Source organism: Drosophila nasuta, chromosome 2R (assembly GCF_023558535.2).
Source record: "Drosophila nasuta strain 15112-1781.00 chromosome 2R, ASM2355853v1, whole genome shotgun sequence".
NCBI classification, from domain to species: domain Eukaryota; kingdom Metazoa; phylum Arthropoda; class Insecta; order Diptera; family Drosophilidae; genus Drosophila; species Drosophila nasuta.
Window position 1 is genome coordinate 22376285 of NC_083456.1, and position 17182 is coordinate 22393466.

Below are 17182 nucleotides of genomic sequence, written 5' to 3' on the forward strand. Positions count from 1 at the left end.
AATTTGATTTGCTATTCTAATGAAAACTTAAATAATAAGGATATGTATTATATTATATTAATGAAGAACTACGCTCCTCTAAATTCTTTGTCTTCTCATCTCTGATTCTCCAATATGATTTTCGATAATTTTGGGAAATTGTCAAAGCGTAACATAAACAATTTATCAGCGAAAGTCTTGCCACAGATCGTTGCAGCACATGTTGCTATCAACAGAAAGCACATGTTGCCTTCGCCTTTTGTGGCGCATTTTCAAACGAAACTTCAAAGCGCAAAGAACAACAAATCAAAACGAGAAATTATTGACTAAAACGCGCAAATTTACATTTATTTATTTGCAGAGTTTCAAAATCAAAATTGAAAAATACCAACTAGAGGTTAAGGCTACTTAAGGATCATAAGGAACAACTGCAACTGCGAAAGCAACGGATTTTCTACCAAAACGGAGGAACAGCAAAACCAAAAACAAAAACAGAAAAACTAATTTTATACCTCACACACACACAACAAACTCCCCAAACACACACACACACACTAAATTTAAGGCGCAACTGTACATTGTACTTAAGTGTTCAAAGGATATTTAGGTGAGTAAAACAATAAATAATTCACAAATAAATACTTAATTAATGTGATAGTTTACTTTTTATATATAGGAGAAAGTAGCTAAAAGCACACAGAGTCGAGTCACAGTCACTAGCAACTAAGTCACGTTCACGGTCAGAGTTACAGTTACAGTCAAGGGGCAACAAGGGGAAGAAAACAAACGGATAACAAAATGACGATGAGTACAAATAACTGCGAAAGCATGACGTCATATTTCACCAACTCGTATATGGGAGCGGATATGCACCATGGCCACTATCCGGGCAACGGCGTCACCGATCTCGATGCACAGCAGATGCATCACTACAGCCAGAATCCAAATCAGCAGGGCAATATGCCCTACCCGCGCTTCCCGCCCTACGATCGCATGCCCTACTACAACGGTCAGGGCATGGATCAGCAACAGCAGCAGCAGCAACACCAAGGGTATTCACGTCCCGATAGTCCTTCCAGTCAGGTGGGCGGTGTGATGCCGCAGGCGCAGACAAACGGACAACTGGTGTCAGTTGCCCAACAGCAACAGCAACAACAATCCCAGCAGCAACAGTCACAACAGCAGCAGCAGCAACAGGCGGCGCAGCAACATCAACAGCAGCAGCAGCAGCAACAACATCCTCAGGTGACGCAACAACAGGTGACACATCCGCAACAGCAGCAGCAACAACAACAGCAGCCCGTCGTCTATGCAAGTTGCAAGCTGCAGGCGGCAGTCGGTGGCCTCGGTCTGGTGCAAGAAGGCGGCTCACCGCCGCTGGTGGATCAAATGGGTGGACATCATATGAATGCACAAATGTCGCTGCCCCATCACATGGGACATCCGCAGGCGCAGGTAAGCTCGAACTTCAATTGTCCCCACCTTTCTTACTAATAAAATGGTTGCAAGCTTTGAGCCCCGCAAATAACATTCTAAAAACGCTTCATTCTTCCATCTCTCTCCCTACCAAACAATGCAGTTGGGTTACACTGACGTAGGCGTTCCCGATGTAACAGAGGTAAGCACAAAGTTCGGCACTAAGTCCTCATGCTTATTATTTCTTCGTTGAGTTTGGTGTTGGTTAAAATTAGTCAGATCTCAATACTCATTCGGGAAACTCCTCGTTTTTTAGGTGCATCAGAACCATCACAACATGGGCATGTATGGACAACAGCAGACGGGTGTGCCGCCAGTGGTGGTGTCGCCACCGCAGGGCATGATGCATCCGGGTGCCGGGCAAGGACCGCCGCAGATGCATCAGGGACATCCAGGACAACATACGCCTCCATCCCAAAATCCGAGTTCGCAATCTTCAGGGATGCCGTCACCACTGTATCCCTGGATGCGAAGTCAGTTTGGTAAGTGTCAAGGAAAGTGATCGACAATTCCACGAAACGTATTAAGTGGAATTTTTCTTCTTCTTATAGTAGTGGGTTGCTGTAGTTAGAACGTTGAACGTAGTCTTAAACTAGTCGTAGTCTTGCATACCAACAAAACAAAAAACAAGAACAAAACAAAACAAAATAAGAAAAACAACAACATTGCAATTAACCAACAATTATTATTGGATAACTGACAAAATGTAATTTACAATTTTTAAATTCTCATAATCGAACGAAAATATTTAGTGACTTCCCCTCAGCATTGATCTTTTCGTTAAAACTGGTTTGGACTGCTTACAAAGCAGTACAGTAAATTGCGAAGCAGTACATCACGCACTGCTTGACATTTCGTTCAGTTGCACTGCTTGCGCTTGTGAAGCGCGCGATTCAAAGAAATTGACTGTTAAACTGAAATTAAACAAGTTTGAAGTAACTAAAACAATAAAAAACATCTTGGATTAAACTAAATATATTAAATAATATACATATTACAAAAATACACTTAAATTTAACTATTATATTAAATTGCGTTGCGCAGTTTCTCGTACCTATTCCATTGGTAGAATATCTGAAATCTTTAATTAAATCAAAACAAATGCTAAAATCAATTTCTATCATTGCAAATACTTGCCATTGCAAAATTGACTATTTCGGCAGCATGCGAAACATTTGCTGACCTTGACACGTCCGAGTAATTTCACTTTATTGCCTTGGCCAATCGGTCACATTAGTCGTAATCCATCTGCAATGAGGACAAAAACACCGGTTCGACGTATACCTGACATTTTAGCCAAATTTGCAAATTTCCCAAAACGAAATCGATGAATAGACAACTGGATCAGAAAGGCTGCGACAAGATGTCACGCAGTGTGAAAGAGGTCGAAAGAGGTGCCCAGTAGAGGGACTACGTCACAGAAGGCGGTCTCGCAAATAATGCAAATTGACAATAGACGTGTGTGTGTATGTGTGTTGTGTTCGAAAATGAAAGGAAAATCGGAGCGTAACTAATTCACAGAGAATTTAGGATCGCTTGAGACAGCAGACAAGAGTCAAGCGGTCAGCAGGATGCGTGCGAGTTGCATAAGTGGAATTTGAATTTGTTTTTCTTCAACATAGAAATCACTTTCGTTTTTCGCATGCGGCACAGAAAGTGAAGCCAGCACACGCAGTTTCCCTTTAAGCTGCCTCATTACCAAATGGCCTGCTCAATGTTTAGCCCACAACGAGGCACAGTCTTAGCAGTCTGGGCTTTTTTTCTCTCTACTTCTGTAGCTACTTTTGCCTGCTGCTTTTCTTCTACACTTTGTGGTGTTTTTTTGTATTTTTTGTATTTTTTGCCAACGCCAGATTGAGATGTAAAGCAGAATTGATGAGTGCCATTAGTTACACGTTATGTGCAATGGATGCCATCAATTTATTAATCTCCAGAACACGCCGCGGCCGCTTCACTCCATTCATGGGCCCGACCTGGCCGGACTTGAAGCTGGCCAAAGCCCAACCACTGTGTCGCGTCGTCTTAATCCCGCAGCTTCGACTTCGACTCCTGCGCCTACAAAAAACACAAAAAACAGAATCTCGCCAGGGCAAGCAACGTTGCGGTGACACGAAGTTCTTTTTTGTATTCAAGAAATGAAGGAGCGACAACAACAGAGCCAAGATCTGAGACCCCAAGAGAGTCGAGACTCAGAGTCAGATTCAGAGTCGAGAGTCCGACTCTGGCGTCTCCCGCGGAGGGTGCGGCCATAGATTCGGACTTCGAGTGACTCTGTTGGTCTGTAAGTCTGTGGCACAACATGATCTCGAGCTTAAGTTACGATGATTAAATGCATACGAGTTTATTTCTGCTTAGGTTTTGCATTCAACGTTTTTTTTGCCTTTGCCTCTTGTTGTGCAACCAATAAAAATAGCTGACACAGTGGGTCGAAAATTAAAAATTACTTAACTGCGACCAACAATTGACAACTTAATCGAATTTTGTTATTAGAAAAATCAGCACGAAGTGTTAAACTATTCGCTTGCAATAATTAAGCAATCGAGTGCATAAAATGATTTAAATTGATCGATTTGCGATTGGAAATAATAACTTACCCAACTAGTTGCTACATGAAATGGGATGGTGAATAAAGGTTTATGGGTGTTACCATACAACTCTGATTATTTCTGATCTACTCTGCGCTCTCCCATTGAAATTTCAATTTGCAGCTCTTACATCAAAATTGCGACTACTTAGCCAAATCTATAATTTCGACTTCGCCACTCTCTGTAATATGCTCTCACACTACTTGTGATATATCTGCAAGATATCTTCTCTCGGAGGCAATAACAAATTTCCTTACTCGCCTCCACTGTGGATTGCTTTGTAACTACTTAACGCCTCGTCATATTTCACCCGGGCATTAGGCAAATGACTAAAGAGTGCCGATCGTGACTGGCGTCCTGTGGCAAGGGGCTGGCGCATTGTCGCCGCCACAAAGCGCACTTTCAATTAAGTTGTTACTCATGAGCAGCACGAACAACAACAAAAAAAACCAGAGAGAGAAAAAAAGCAAAGCTAAAAAAGACATAATAACATGCAGCCAGATAGGGCGGGCAGCCCAATGCCAAGCCCAAGCCCAATCCCAAGACCGAGCACAAGTTCAAGTCCAAGTCCAAGTCCAAGTGCAGAGCTCCTTGCGGCAAGAGTTGCCTGTTGGCAGTCGCCTTCTAGTGTTGGCTGTGTGTTAATGTTGTTTTGATGCTGTATTGGTGTTGGCAAAGTTTTCAGTTTGGTTTTTGATAATTTGCTCATAAGCAGCAAAAACTTGCGAGCCCCTGGCTGCCATTTACCTCCTCCTTCTCTTTATTCCCATTCCCATTCCCGTATTCCCGTTCTCATCGTCATCCTTTATCCTGCTGCCTCCTCTGCCTTTGTCGCTCGGCGTTGGGTCATAAATTTAAGCGACAGTCAACAAATTCTTGCAACAAGTGTCTGCTGCTGCTGCTCTTGGCCAGCATCCTTTAGTTAGTCTATCGCTACATATGCAGACTACAGTGAAAGAGTTTTATTTTTGACCTTGTTGCGCCTCGATGTTTATCTAAATGTGGGTAAATTTCCACCGACCAAGTATTTCCGTGTTTGAGGTTATTTTTTTATACATAAATGAAAATAAAGTCGCTAAATAAAAGCTAAACAAGCTGTCAAGTATATATTTTTGATGTGTGTGAATAAATGTGCTAGTATTAGTGTAAGTTTGGCATAAAAGCTTTTAATACGCTATGTTTCAATATAGGCGAAGCTTTGAGCTTTTAATCTGACGTGTCCGTGTGACGTGTAAGTGAAATTAAGTTGTTGAAATACAGATTTGTTTTAGTTAGAAATAATCAATTTATATTGTAAAATAAATTGTCGAATTACAAAGCATTCGATTCACAACTCATCATCATTTATTGCTTGAATAAATCGCAATTGAATCAGCGATAACTGCCCATCTACTTATCGCATATTTATGCAGTAAAAAACTACAACAAACTCCACTCAAATCGAAATGAATTTTATTGTGTATTGCGCATCTCTTCTCGCAAACAACTTTTCAATTCTTTCGAGTATGAAAAGTGCACTTCATTGTGCGCATTATGTGCGACAGCTTCCCAAAATCCCCTCCCTCGGAAAATCCCCCGCATCAACCTTAAATACAACCCCGCGTCATTCAGTGTCAGAGGGCGCAACACAATGAAAAGAACTTCTCTAGCCAAAAAGTTGCACATTGAACGTTGTCTGGGTGCAAAAGTTTTTTACGGCTCCATGGCTTGGCTCCGCCGTAAAACGTTGATCCCCGGCCATCATCCGTTGGCAGCTCGCTGTCCGTTCGTCGTTCGCCCCTCGCTGCCACTTGGCGTTGGCTTTAGCAAACTTTTCACTCCCCTCCTTCGCCTCCGGGTTGCGACTTTGTTTGTCTGTTGGCACTGCACTTAATGTGCCTTCCAGCGGCGAGTCCTGCGCTGGAGTTTTGCTAACTTGAGGATTTGCGCGCAAACTACTTTTCGATGGCAGCAGCGCTCGAGACATTTGAGACAACAACTACTTAGGGAGGCGATTGCCATGGCTTAGTGTGTGTTTTGCCAGCCAACGACGATGCTGCGATGCTTCGATGCTTGTTGGATGCTTGGAAGATGTGCCAACAGTATCTGCCACCTTCCGTGGCAAGCAATTTAAGCGTGCGGATCAAAAGATAATTTGCCAAATGCGTGAAGATTTTTTTGAAAAGCATCAAACGAAAAAAAAAATAGAAAAACGGAAACTGAGAAAAGCAAAAACCAAAACCACACACACACACACACACACACGGTCTGTGCCACCTCCATCAACAAACGCTGGCAGCTGCTGGCCAATGTGACACGGGCTGTCAAAATGAAAGCGACAACGACAACTGAGCGTCGAGTGGACAACAACAACAACAACAGCAGTAAGAGCAACAAAAATGACACAGGAACTTTTGGGATTTCCATGTGCGGCCAAAAAAAAAAAGTTTAATAAAGCGCAGCAAATGCGAAAAGGAAATTTCGCTTTTATTTTTCTCCGTTGTTTGCCATCCTCCTCCTCCTCCATCCCCTTCTGTCACTTTGGTGGCCAGCATAGCGCAGAGAAAAGTCCAAAAAATAATGGCAACAGCTCGCCAAAGGTCCTCCGGGTATTGCCCTAAGGCATCCACAACACAACTTGCCTCAAATTGTGGGTGTAGCAAGAATGTTGTTGTTGTCGTTGTTGTTGTTGCTTTTGCTTTTGCCATTCATTTCGCTCAATCGCAACGCTGTTTTTGGATTTCGCTTCCCATTTCTTTTTTTTTTTTTTTGGTTTTGCTGTTTGTTGGTTTTGTTTTTATTTTGGGATTTGGCCAACCTTTTTGACAAATTACGAATATTATTCATGCAGCAATGAAGTGAGGAAGCTCTCTCTCGTGGTTCTGTTCCAACAACTGTCCAGATCCCCAGCTGGATTCCCAATGCCTCGTTTCTTTAATCAAAAGTTTCGCATTACAATACAACATGACCACAAATAGTTTTGGGCAATTGTTGAGAACAAAACAGTATTCCAACTGCAGCAGATTATAATTGGATAATTACATAAATTAATTGACATTTTAATAACTATATCAACAAGGTGTCAGTTAGTTAAATCTAATCTTTTTTTTCTAAGCTGATTGATTAGAAATATAAATACAAAAAAATAGCATTGATTAGTTATTAGCATGAAATTTAGAGAGATACAAAAAATGTTATTAGAATAATCGACTTGAATTATTACAACTAAAATTCAAATTAATTATTGCCCAAAAAAGTTCATGAGAAAATATGAAAATTTAGTTTTAGCTTAATTTAGTTAAACTAATTATTACAGAAAAAAGAAAAATATGAAAATTAATCTTTCTCAAATTGATTTGTTAAAAATATTAGATTTCTAAAATCGAATTATTTATAATTACAGTTTAGTATTGAAATCTACTTACACATTAGCTTACTTTGAGTTACTTTTTCCGCGATTGTGACTGAGAATATAATCTGAGTAGCGATTTGATCGGCGAGGTTCTCATCAATGTCAGGCCACATGTTTCATGATTTCGCTGGCTTCAATGGACGCCATGCTGGAACAGGCGCTCAGCTGTCTCAGTTCACTTGACCAGCAGCCAGACAGAGACAGCGCGCTAGGGAGAGAGAGATGGAAGTTTTCTGAATTTTTGGTCTGACTAGGGATATATGATGTACCCGACTGCCTGACTGCCTGCCTGAATGTTTGTCCGCCCCCGGCTTCAGTCTCTCTCGCTCTCTCTCTCTCTCTCTCTCTCTCTCTCTCTCTCTCTCTCTCTCCTTCGTTCTCTAGCTGGTTTGGTGTCCGTTCCCGTCTCGCATAGCATGTTTTAGTCAGCTGTCAAATATTTTGACATGGGTAGCCATGGCCAGCCATGCAGCCAGCAGCCAAGCGAATGCCTGAATCTCAATTCCAATACTCGTACATTCAAAATGGGGAACATAGAAAAAAACACACGAACTAACCAAGTGAGAATCACTAAGAAGAAGACCACAACTAGCAGATACCCTAGAAAAGATATTAACATGTTTCAAATTTGAATTTAATAATTCCATAATTTAGATTTAATCATATTAAAAGCACAAACTTGTGCAAAATTAATTACTTATGCCAAACCAAAATACCCCACTTCATTTTGCTGGGTATCGACGTACTCAGAATTGAGTTGAGCCGCATAGTTTTTTTTTTCGGCTTTGCCTTTGTTTAAGCGATAACTAAATAAAGTTTAAAGCCCCCCGTTATCCAAGCCCTGCTCACTTTTCCCCTCTTCCCACACAATCGCTGCACATGTGCATGCGTCTCTAATGAACGCATTCATAAGTCAGGTTCCATACCATATCCCAGTTTGGTTTCCTTTTTCTGTCCTTTATGCGCATTTTAGATGTGTCTGTGTATTTTTGTTGTATGTTTTATTTCTGTCAACTTTTGTCGATTTTTAACCCTCTTAAGTGCTTAACAAGTCCCAAATTAAAAAGTCGCAGCATCTCCTGAGATTCTCTGGTCAGCAGCGGAAAAAAAAGGGAAAAACAAAATTAAAAATGTTATAAATGTGCTGCTGGTCAATGGTAATTTTTAATTGTTGCCGCTACCTCTGACAGTGCAACCAGTTTCGCTTCATCTTTCCATACCCTGTACAAAGTGAAAAGCGAGCAAAAGGTTGGCAAACTTAAAATAAAGAAAATAACATTTTGAAAGGAGTGAGTTTTAAAATTTTGTTAAATTATATTTAGACATTTTAATAAATTACAATATTGAAGTCAGGTTTATAGGGTATTGCTCACTTTTAGATGCTGTTACTTTTATATTTTTTATTTAATTAAAATTGAAGAAATTGCAGCTTGAAAATAAATTAAAAACCCACCTATTCAAATCGCCACTTCCACTTTTGGGTGTGTGTGAAAAATGGAAAGTTTTTCCAAAAATGTTATTCAGCTATGTTGGGGAATGAAAAGTCACATTGAGGCTGTGCTAATTGGCAAGTATGTCAGCAAAGTGTTGTCGCTGTTTACCGTTTATTTAGCACAAAGTCATTGGCTGACTTGACGCTTTTCGCAGCCACAGAACGGAGAACGAATGACATCACAACCACCTCTCGAATGCCACACACGCTGCTGTCTTCTTAGTACATCTCTCTCACTCTCTTTGTTACTGGCTGTCTCTGTCGGGCAAAAAATTTATCAACTCGCGGGCATAAATAATAATAATTTGCCAGCATTTGTTGCAGCGGCGCGCGTTTGTCTGTAATTTCCGCAATTAAAAAAACATTTACTCGCATTTGATGTGTGCTTTTTACCTTTTTCTTTATATGGTGTTTTTTTCTGTTTTTTTTTTTTTTACAATTTTACTTTGTTGTTTATCTACACAGTTTTGCGTATTTTATTTATTCTTTTGCCATGACATGCAAGTTTGACAAGTAAACAGGCAACCGACCACCGGCGACGTTTGGCGACTTTGAAGCCTTAACCTGGCCAACGAGTTAAAGGTTGCAAAGTGAAGAGTTGCAACTGCCAAGTTGCAGTTGTTGCAAGTGTTTTTACTTCTAAGGTCGCTGTGTGTGTAGGTCAAGGGAATTGGTTGGAGGACTTTATATATTATTTCTAAATAAGCGAAGGAGAATTTTATCTTCATTTCTTAATTAGATAAACAAATAAAGAGAAGTTTAAGATGCTCTACAAATTTAGAGAATTTCATTTCAATAATTTGAAAAAAATTCTTAACTAATTATATGCTCTACAAATTTAGAGAATTTCATTTCAATAATTAAAAAAAATTCTTAACTAATTATATCCATATTTCATTTCAAAAATGCTTCCAATGAATGATAATTTACATTCGAAGTTATTAATGTCTTTTGATTTGTTTGAAAACAAAGTTTTAAAGACTAAATAAAATAGAGCTTAGGATGATGTAAGAATTTAGAGAATTTAATTTTGATACTTTAAGAAAAATGTACTTTATCAATTATAAAAATTCATATTCGAAATTATGTATTTCTATTCCCTAAGGTTTAAAGACCAACCATTTGTACTCTTTTCTTCTCAAACGCGAATTCTAATTTCTCTGCGTAATTTTTTTGAGCTAATAATTTTGTTGTTTGCAACTTGAATGAATTTTTATAAAATGTAGCCGTAATTATTTTAATGATTTCCTTTAAACGTTGCCTCAACGCGATACCAACTCTGGCTCGCACTCACACTCACACTTGCACAATAATAGTAATGTAATTGGAGGTGGAGGGAGAGCGGGAGCGGGAGAGAAAAAAAATGGAATAAAATCCATTATGGAGCAAGAAGAGTAATATACGAGTAAAATGGTTAAAATGGTGGCCTAATCGCAATTTAATTACAATACGCTTTCATATCAAAAAGCATTAATGCCAGACAGCCAACCAACCAACCACTCAACCACTCAACCACTCAGCCAACCAACCAACCATTCAAGCATTCAACCATTCCAACATTCAAGCATTCCATCCATCCATCCATCCATCCATTCGACAGACCGGTAGTTCAGCTGGCCAGTAGTTAGGCGTTTGGGGCGTGGCATTTTGAGAACTGCGCCACATTCGGCGCCTCCAACTCCAAACTCAGACATGAAGTGCGTAATATTTCGTATCGCTGCTCCTTTTTGATATTAATTGTTTCACCTTTATTATATTTTTGTACTTGATACGCCGACCAAAACTCAACTCAACTCAACTCCTTTCCCTCGTCGACTTTCCTGCCAAGCTCCATTAATGCGTTTATAATAATTTTTCAGTACACAATTTTAGCTGCCTCGCTCTATAAAAAAAGTAAAGGAAAATCAAGCAAACAAGAATACAACGAAAAATTTCATTTTGTGGCCTTTTGAGTGATGGCCACATGAAATGTGCAAAGGCATCATTAAAAACTAATTTCAGCCGCCAAGAAGTGAGGCGCGCCCGCTCTTAAATTGCCAAAGACCAAGCGATAGGCCTCTCTCTGCTCCTCCCCCCTCTCAACCCGCTCTCATCAACTTTTGAGCCATGAAGGTGTTTTTATCAATTAAAATAAGCATTTATTTGCCTTGCATGAGAGTTCAGTTCTTGAGCTAAGTTTCTGACCGTGTGCTGCTAATTACTTCGACTGCTTCTCCTTTTTTTATTTTTGCATAGCTTCCGTTGGGGAAATGTAATATGCTGAATGTGAGTGAAGCACGACATTGAAAAAGGGAAGTTGACAGGCAAATATTTGGCAATAATATTAGTGTAGTTCATTCTTAAAGGCAGTTACTTTAGCGGAGAAAGTGCTTCTAGGCTGTAGTCATAACGAGTCTCTTAATCCCCCATCTAATACGCGACCCACTGACGCTGGGGGCAACCGCAGGCAGAAGGGTACAAAAAAAAAAAACACGCACGCTTTTTACCACAAATCTCTCAAGTTTTTTTCTCTTTGCTGCTGCTCGTCTAACTGATGATGATTAAATGCGAACGCCTTGGGTTATAGACATGGCATCAGTCGTGTCATTTAAAAGAAGGTAGCTGACGCTGCTGCCTCTGACTCTCAGTCTTCTCTCTCTTTCTCTCTCTCTTTGGCTGACCCTCTCTCTCTCTCACTATGAATCGGATTCGCGCGCATTAATGGCCGCGGCGCACACAAAAAGCGCTTATGATGTAATGACCTCCAGCTAAAGATGAGAAGCGAAGTAAAAAACAACACACGAGGCGAGTTGAGCAAGACAAATGCTGAAGATGTTATTAAAAAATAGTTAAGGCGAACCAAAGTCGAACGCCGCCCCCGTTTTAGCTTCGACTTTTGGCTGCTCTCCAGTTGATTTCCAACTCCATTTTCATTTCCCTTTCCGCTGCCCGTTACCGAGTTGAGGGTGGCGCAACTTCATGGCCAAAAAACCGAAAGAAAAAAAAACCCCACCCAGCATTCTCTCACGCTATCTGACCATTGGGGGACACCGCATTGACAATTATATTAGCTCGCGTATTATATTTGACATATTTTGTGTGGCATGAGTTTTGCTTTCGGTTTTTTCTCTCCCTCACTCTTTGTTTTTGTCATTACCAAAATTATAATTATAGTAAGTGTCATTAGGCGCCCTGAACTCATTTCGAGGCGCAGTAATTATGCCGAATTATTTTACAGTTACCGAGTACTCCAGCTACTGAACAAAAAACAACAGAAAACTTGATTCGAGTGCCTCGATGATACTCTCAGTCACGGCCAGGCATCTTGGTAATTAGTTAGCCCGCCCCTCGCAAGTCAATGTCCCTCTTCCTCACCTGTCCCACACTCTTTCTTTACTTCTTTTATTTTATTTTGTGAAATCTCCCCAACCTTAATCCCAAAGATGCCGCGCCACTATCGAGAGAGAGAGGAGGCCTGTTGGGATCTTGACAAGTACAAATCTCTGAATTCGGTAAGGTCGTCTTTTAATCAGGTTCGGACGCTGCATGCGTCTCGCTTCATGTGGTTTTTTTCATCTTTCCAGACTCTGAATCAGACTGGAGTTGGAGATTCGAATAGGGTCTAGAACAAAGCCCGCAGCTATTGAGATACATTTTGTATTTGTAGCTGCATTTCAGATCTCACTTTGTTGTTGTTATTGTTCCTGTTGTTGTTGTTGTATGCACCGTATTTATTGTTGTTGTAGTAGTAGTTGTTGTTTGGCATTTGGTATTTTTGTTATTGTATATTATTTACACTGTGCGTTGATTTTAATTGTGAATTTTTCTCTTCTCTTTCCAAATTTTAATGTCATTTGCTCTTTTGGGGGGAACCTTTGATCATCTTGGAACCAACAGAGCGCAAACGTGGCCGCCAGACCTACACACGCTATCAGACGCTGGAGCTGGAGAAGGAGTTCCATTTCAACCGCTATTTGACTCGTCGGCGACGCATCGAGATCGCGCATGCGCTTTGCCTCACCGAACGCCAGATCAAGATCTGGTTCCAGAATCGACGCATGAAATGGAAGAAGGAGAACAAAACGAAGGGCGAGCCGGGCTCCGGTGGCGAGGGCGATGAAATAACGCCACCGAATAGTCCACAGTAGGAGCAGGAAGATTAAACGCTGCAGGAGTAGTCCAAGTCCAAATCCACGTCCCAAGTCCCGAGTCCAAATCCAAATCCAGCAAACAACACAGCAAACAAAACTAAATGCAATTTCAAACTAAATACAATTTACAAAAAATATTCTGAATTTATGAATTTGTTTTGAACTATCGAAGAGGACTAAATACTAAATACGTTGATGTACACACACAATACACTAAACACTAAACTACACTCTACTACAACTTAGTTAATTGTTATTATTTTCATATTATTATTTAATTTTTACAAAATGCAAATGGAGAAAGCGTAATAAGTTAAATAAACGTAAAAGAAAAAACACAAATACAATTAAAGCGTAAAACTCAACAAAACCAACTCATGTGACCTCAGAATTAAATAAGCTATATGTACATATATATATGTGTGTGTATCCATGTGTGTGTGTGTGTGTGCGTCCATACACACACACACATGTGCATATAGACAGATATGTGTATTAAACTAATGCATAATAATAACTATAATAATACAATTAAAGTATAATAATAATAACTATATATATGAAACATATATACGAGTAAATACAATATACGATATATATATACACAATATATATGTATACATGATAACATTAGATCTATGCGTCCTAAGTGTAAAGCATACTTTAATGATTAATGTACGAGTACGATTAATTTATACGGTATATACAACAAACACGGCAAAAGCAAAAAGAAGAAGAAAAACGATAACTACATAAACCTTAACATACAATGCTATAATATATACGTATATATAATATGGTTTACTAACTAAATTGAATGTTTGTAGCGAAAAGAAAAGGAAAAAAAAACCAATTGCTAGACCCATGCAATATGCAGATTAGCGTGTTTTATGTTTGCTAGAAATACAAAATGGAATTAAATGGAGGAGGGGGAAAAGTAACGACCACACTACATAAAATACAAATCGAAGCAGAATACTAGAAACCTAAACCTAAACAATAAGTGCTAAATGTCGCAGAATTAGACAAAAGAGATACCAAAACCGCTAAGAAAGTGGATAAACAAATAAAACACACACACACACACACACATATATGAGATAAACCAAAAGGATAACCGAAAAGAAAAAAGAGAAGAGAACTCGAGAAGTTCTTTATACACATTTCGGCTAGCCGAATTCACAAGATTCTTCCCAGGCTTTGAATATATGATAAAAAAGGGATATATCAAAGAAAGAACTTCTCGTTGCTTTTCGTATTACTTATACATATACATATATATTATTTCTTGTGCAATTTTCGTTTGTTTCCAACATAAATATATATATTTTTTTAATTTTCTCAATTTTGTAAAATTACGAAAAATTGCAAAACACTTGAATTAGGTCGTAAATGGATATAAAGTATACCGACAAAAACCAATTGGCAACATTATACATGAAAAAATTTAAAGAGTTAAACAAAAACAAAAAACACAAAAATTATATATTGTTAATGAAATGTACACGCTGTTTTGAAAAGAAAATGAAAAACAAAAACAAAATACTTAAGAAAATGAAATAATCCATGTAAAGTAGAAAAATAAAACAAAAATAAAAAATAAAACAGAAAATATACTATGCATACTCGTATATTCGAAATGCATTTCTGAATGCAGGTGACTCGATGGGCCGCCTACTCTTAAGCCTATAAACAACTATATTGAATGAATGTATGTACGTAACTCAACTCAATTTCTACATTTTTCACAAAAACAAAAAAAAAACACAAAAAAAAACCAAACACAGACAACTTAACAGAAAACCGAAAAAAGCGAGAAATGTAGAAATCCATATACCAAAGTTATAAAGAAAGAAAAATGAAAAGAAAAGAAAAAAAGCATCATATGTTTATATGTAGATACTATATATGTATTTAAAACCTACGTAATATTATGCGTGTAACTTGTAGAGATCGTTTCGTTTTGTAAATTCCCCCAGAATTCAAAAACAATAGCAAAACCGAAAAAAACAAAACCCCAAAAATACTAGAGAGACAACATTTGTGATTGCAAAGACAGAGAGACAGAGAACATGTGAAAATTGTGTAGGAAAAAAACGCGTGGAAATGTACGGCAGACCAAGCGCCGAGTGTGGTATTCACTGGGATCGATTGGCAAAAATAAATCCTAACTCAATCCAGATACGTAACTTTCGGCCTCATTCTGTAAGAAACTAAAAACTTAAGTTTCAATTAACAAAAAGGAAAAAAACCCAAAAAAATGAAGAAATTATATTATTGTAGAAATTCACAGAAAACAAAAATTTTAATGCATTCAGATAAAGAGAAATATATATATTCGCGATATATATATAGAAATCACACACATACACATTTCACGGCGAAATTGAAATGCAAAATTAAAATGAAATGAAATGTGGAAGCTAATTAATTTGTTGTAAATAAAACTTAAATTTTAGTGTAAACAAGATGATGGTGAAGATGAAGAGGATGGAAGATAGAAGATAGAAGAGCTGCAAAATGCAAAAAACAAACAGAAAAGCATAAAAATTATAATTAAATTACAAATGAGATTTTGTTTTTATTTGTAATATTTATAATAAAATATAGTATTTAAAAATTCAATCATCTGCCGAGTTTCCTATATCTTGGGTGGGTTCTACATTTTCAGATTTCAGTTCGTGTTTATTTAAGGTGCGTTTATATGTTCATATTTCCTATATACAAACAACTAATATAAATTTATTTTTCAGATATTCACATGCAGAAGATCACAGATGTCAGAGGTAAGCAAAAGTGATTTCTTGTCGGATTCATGCGAATAACATGTTTGACTTTCTGACTTCTTTTTTTTCTGTATTTTGCAGAGATCTTTTCCAAGACATGGGGGAAAGAGTGAGCAAACAAGCCATTTGGAAAACGATCTTATTAATCTGACATCATAATAAGTCATTAATCAAGTGGCATTAACAAAACACTGACCAATGACCACCTGAAACTGAGGCCAGACCCAGACACGACTCTCAGTTCACCATTCTCCAGCAGCAGCAGCAATATCAGCAGCAGCAGGAGCACATGACACCATTACCATTACCATCATACACAACTTGGAGAGTGGAGAGCGGAATGGTGAAGAGTGGAGCGTACTTGATCTCGGGGCAGCAGCTTAAACAAATTGAATTCGCATTGTTCGCATAATCACTGACCATTTGTAATCGGTGCACAAAATGTGATCACGTTTATGTCACAAAATCAAATTAATAATTTTTATTTTTTTGCCAAGATTTTTCTCTGAATTGAGACACAAAATATGCTTGTTGATCTGACCGTCTGGCACTTGTAAACAGGCGCGAAAAAATGCTTGGAAATGTCTTCGTTTCCCTATTCCTTTTCCCCTTCCCCGTTTGCCTTTCCGTTGCGCCTCAATGGCCACTTAAAGTACATTTTATGTACATACGAGTATTCTGAATATCAGAGAGATCCACTCGAAATAGTTCTTGAGCAGCTGCCAATTTCTATCCAAGTCATTCGACAGCCAACGCGGATGCGCATTCCGTTCTTTTGCCCGGAGCATGTTTTATCCACCATCTTCGAATCGGATCCCAGAGTCATTCTCATTCTCATTCCCCATTCCACATTGAGTTTGTAAGATTTTCTGCAAGAGCGCATCAAGTTTTGAGTTTCTTATTTGTTTTTCGGTCTGTTGAAATTAATTAAAAACGTTCTTGTTTGCCATTGCTTAAATAAACTACCTCAAATAGAATTTTAATTAAATTCGTTACCTAGGCCAACTAAAAGCCCCATTTCGTTAGGTGTGATGATCATTTGTCTATGCTATATTACTCATATATCGATATAGACATCTTTGAGATATTTTTTATCTAATTATACTAATGAAGTGCAAATTATATAAATTATGATTGCATTAAATTGCGCTGGCAAATAATCATACGAAATGAAGGATTACGTATTCAGAAAACTAAATGCACACTGAAATTTTAGATTTAATGATTGATCGTTATACTTATTGAAAAAAGGAAGTGCAAATTATTAAAATTATTTTTGCTTTAATATTTCGCTGGTTAAGAAATTAATGAGGGAAGAAGTATGACTTTAAATGATTCAAGAT

The 17182-nt window shown here is 38.3% G+C and overlaps 1 protein-coding gene across 5 annotated transcripts in view; it reads left to right on the plus strand.

Moving 5' to 3' along the window:
• LOC132787278 (homeotic protein antennapedia) overlaps positions 1 to 15647 on the plus strand; it is a 121769-nt gene extending 106122 nt beyond the window's left edge. For 3 of the 5 annotated variants that reach the window (XM_060794216.1, XM_060794219.1, XM_060794218.1), the window contains 5 exons: positions 341 to 586; positions 656 to 1434; positions 1559 to 1597; positions 1712 to 1937; positions 12800 to 15646. In XM_060794216.1, coding sequence (XP_060650199.1) covers positions 778 to 1434; positions 1559 to 1597; positions 1712 to 1937; positions 12800 to 13050 — 1173 coding nt within the window. In that variant the 5' untranslated portion in view covers positions 341 to 586; positions 656 to 777 and the 3' untranslated portion in view covers positions 13051 to 15646. Of the gene's footprint in view, positions 1 to 340; positions 587 to 637; positions 1435 to 1558; positions 1598 to 1711; positions 1938 to 12799 lie in introns of all 5 variants that reach the window. The other 2 variants (XM_060794217.1, XM_060794220.1) reach the window with 2 other exon arrangements.
• The last annotated feature ends 1535 nt before the right edge of the window (positions 15648 to 17182 follow it).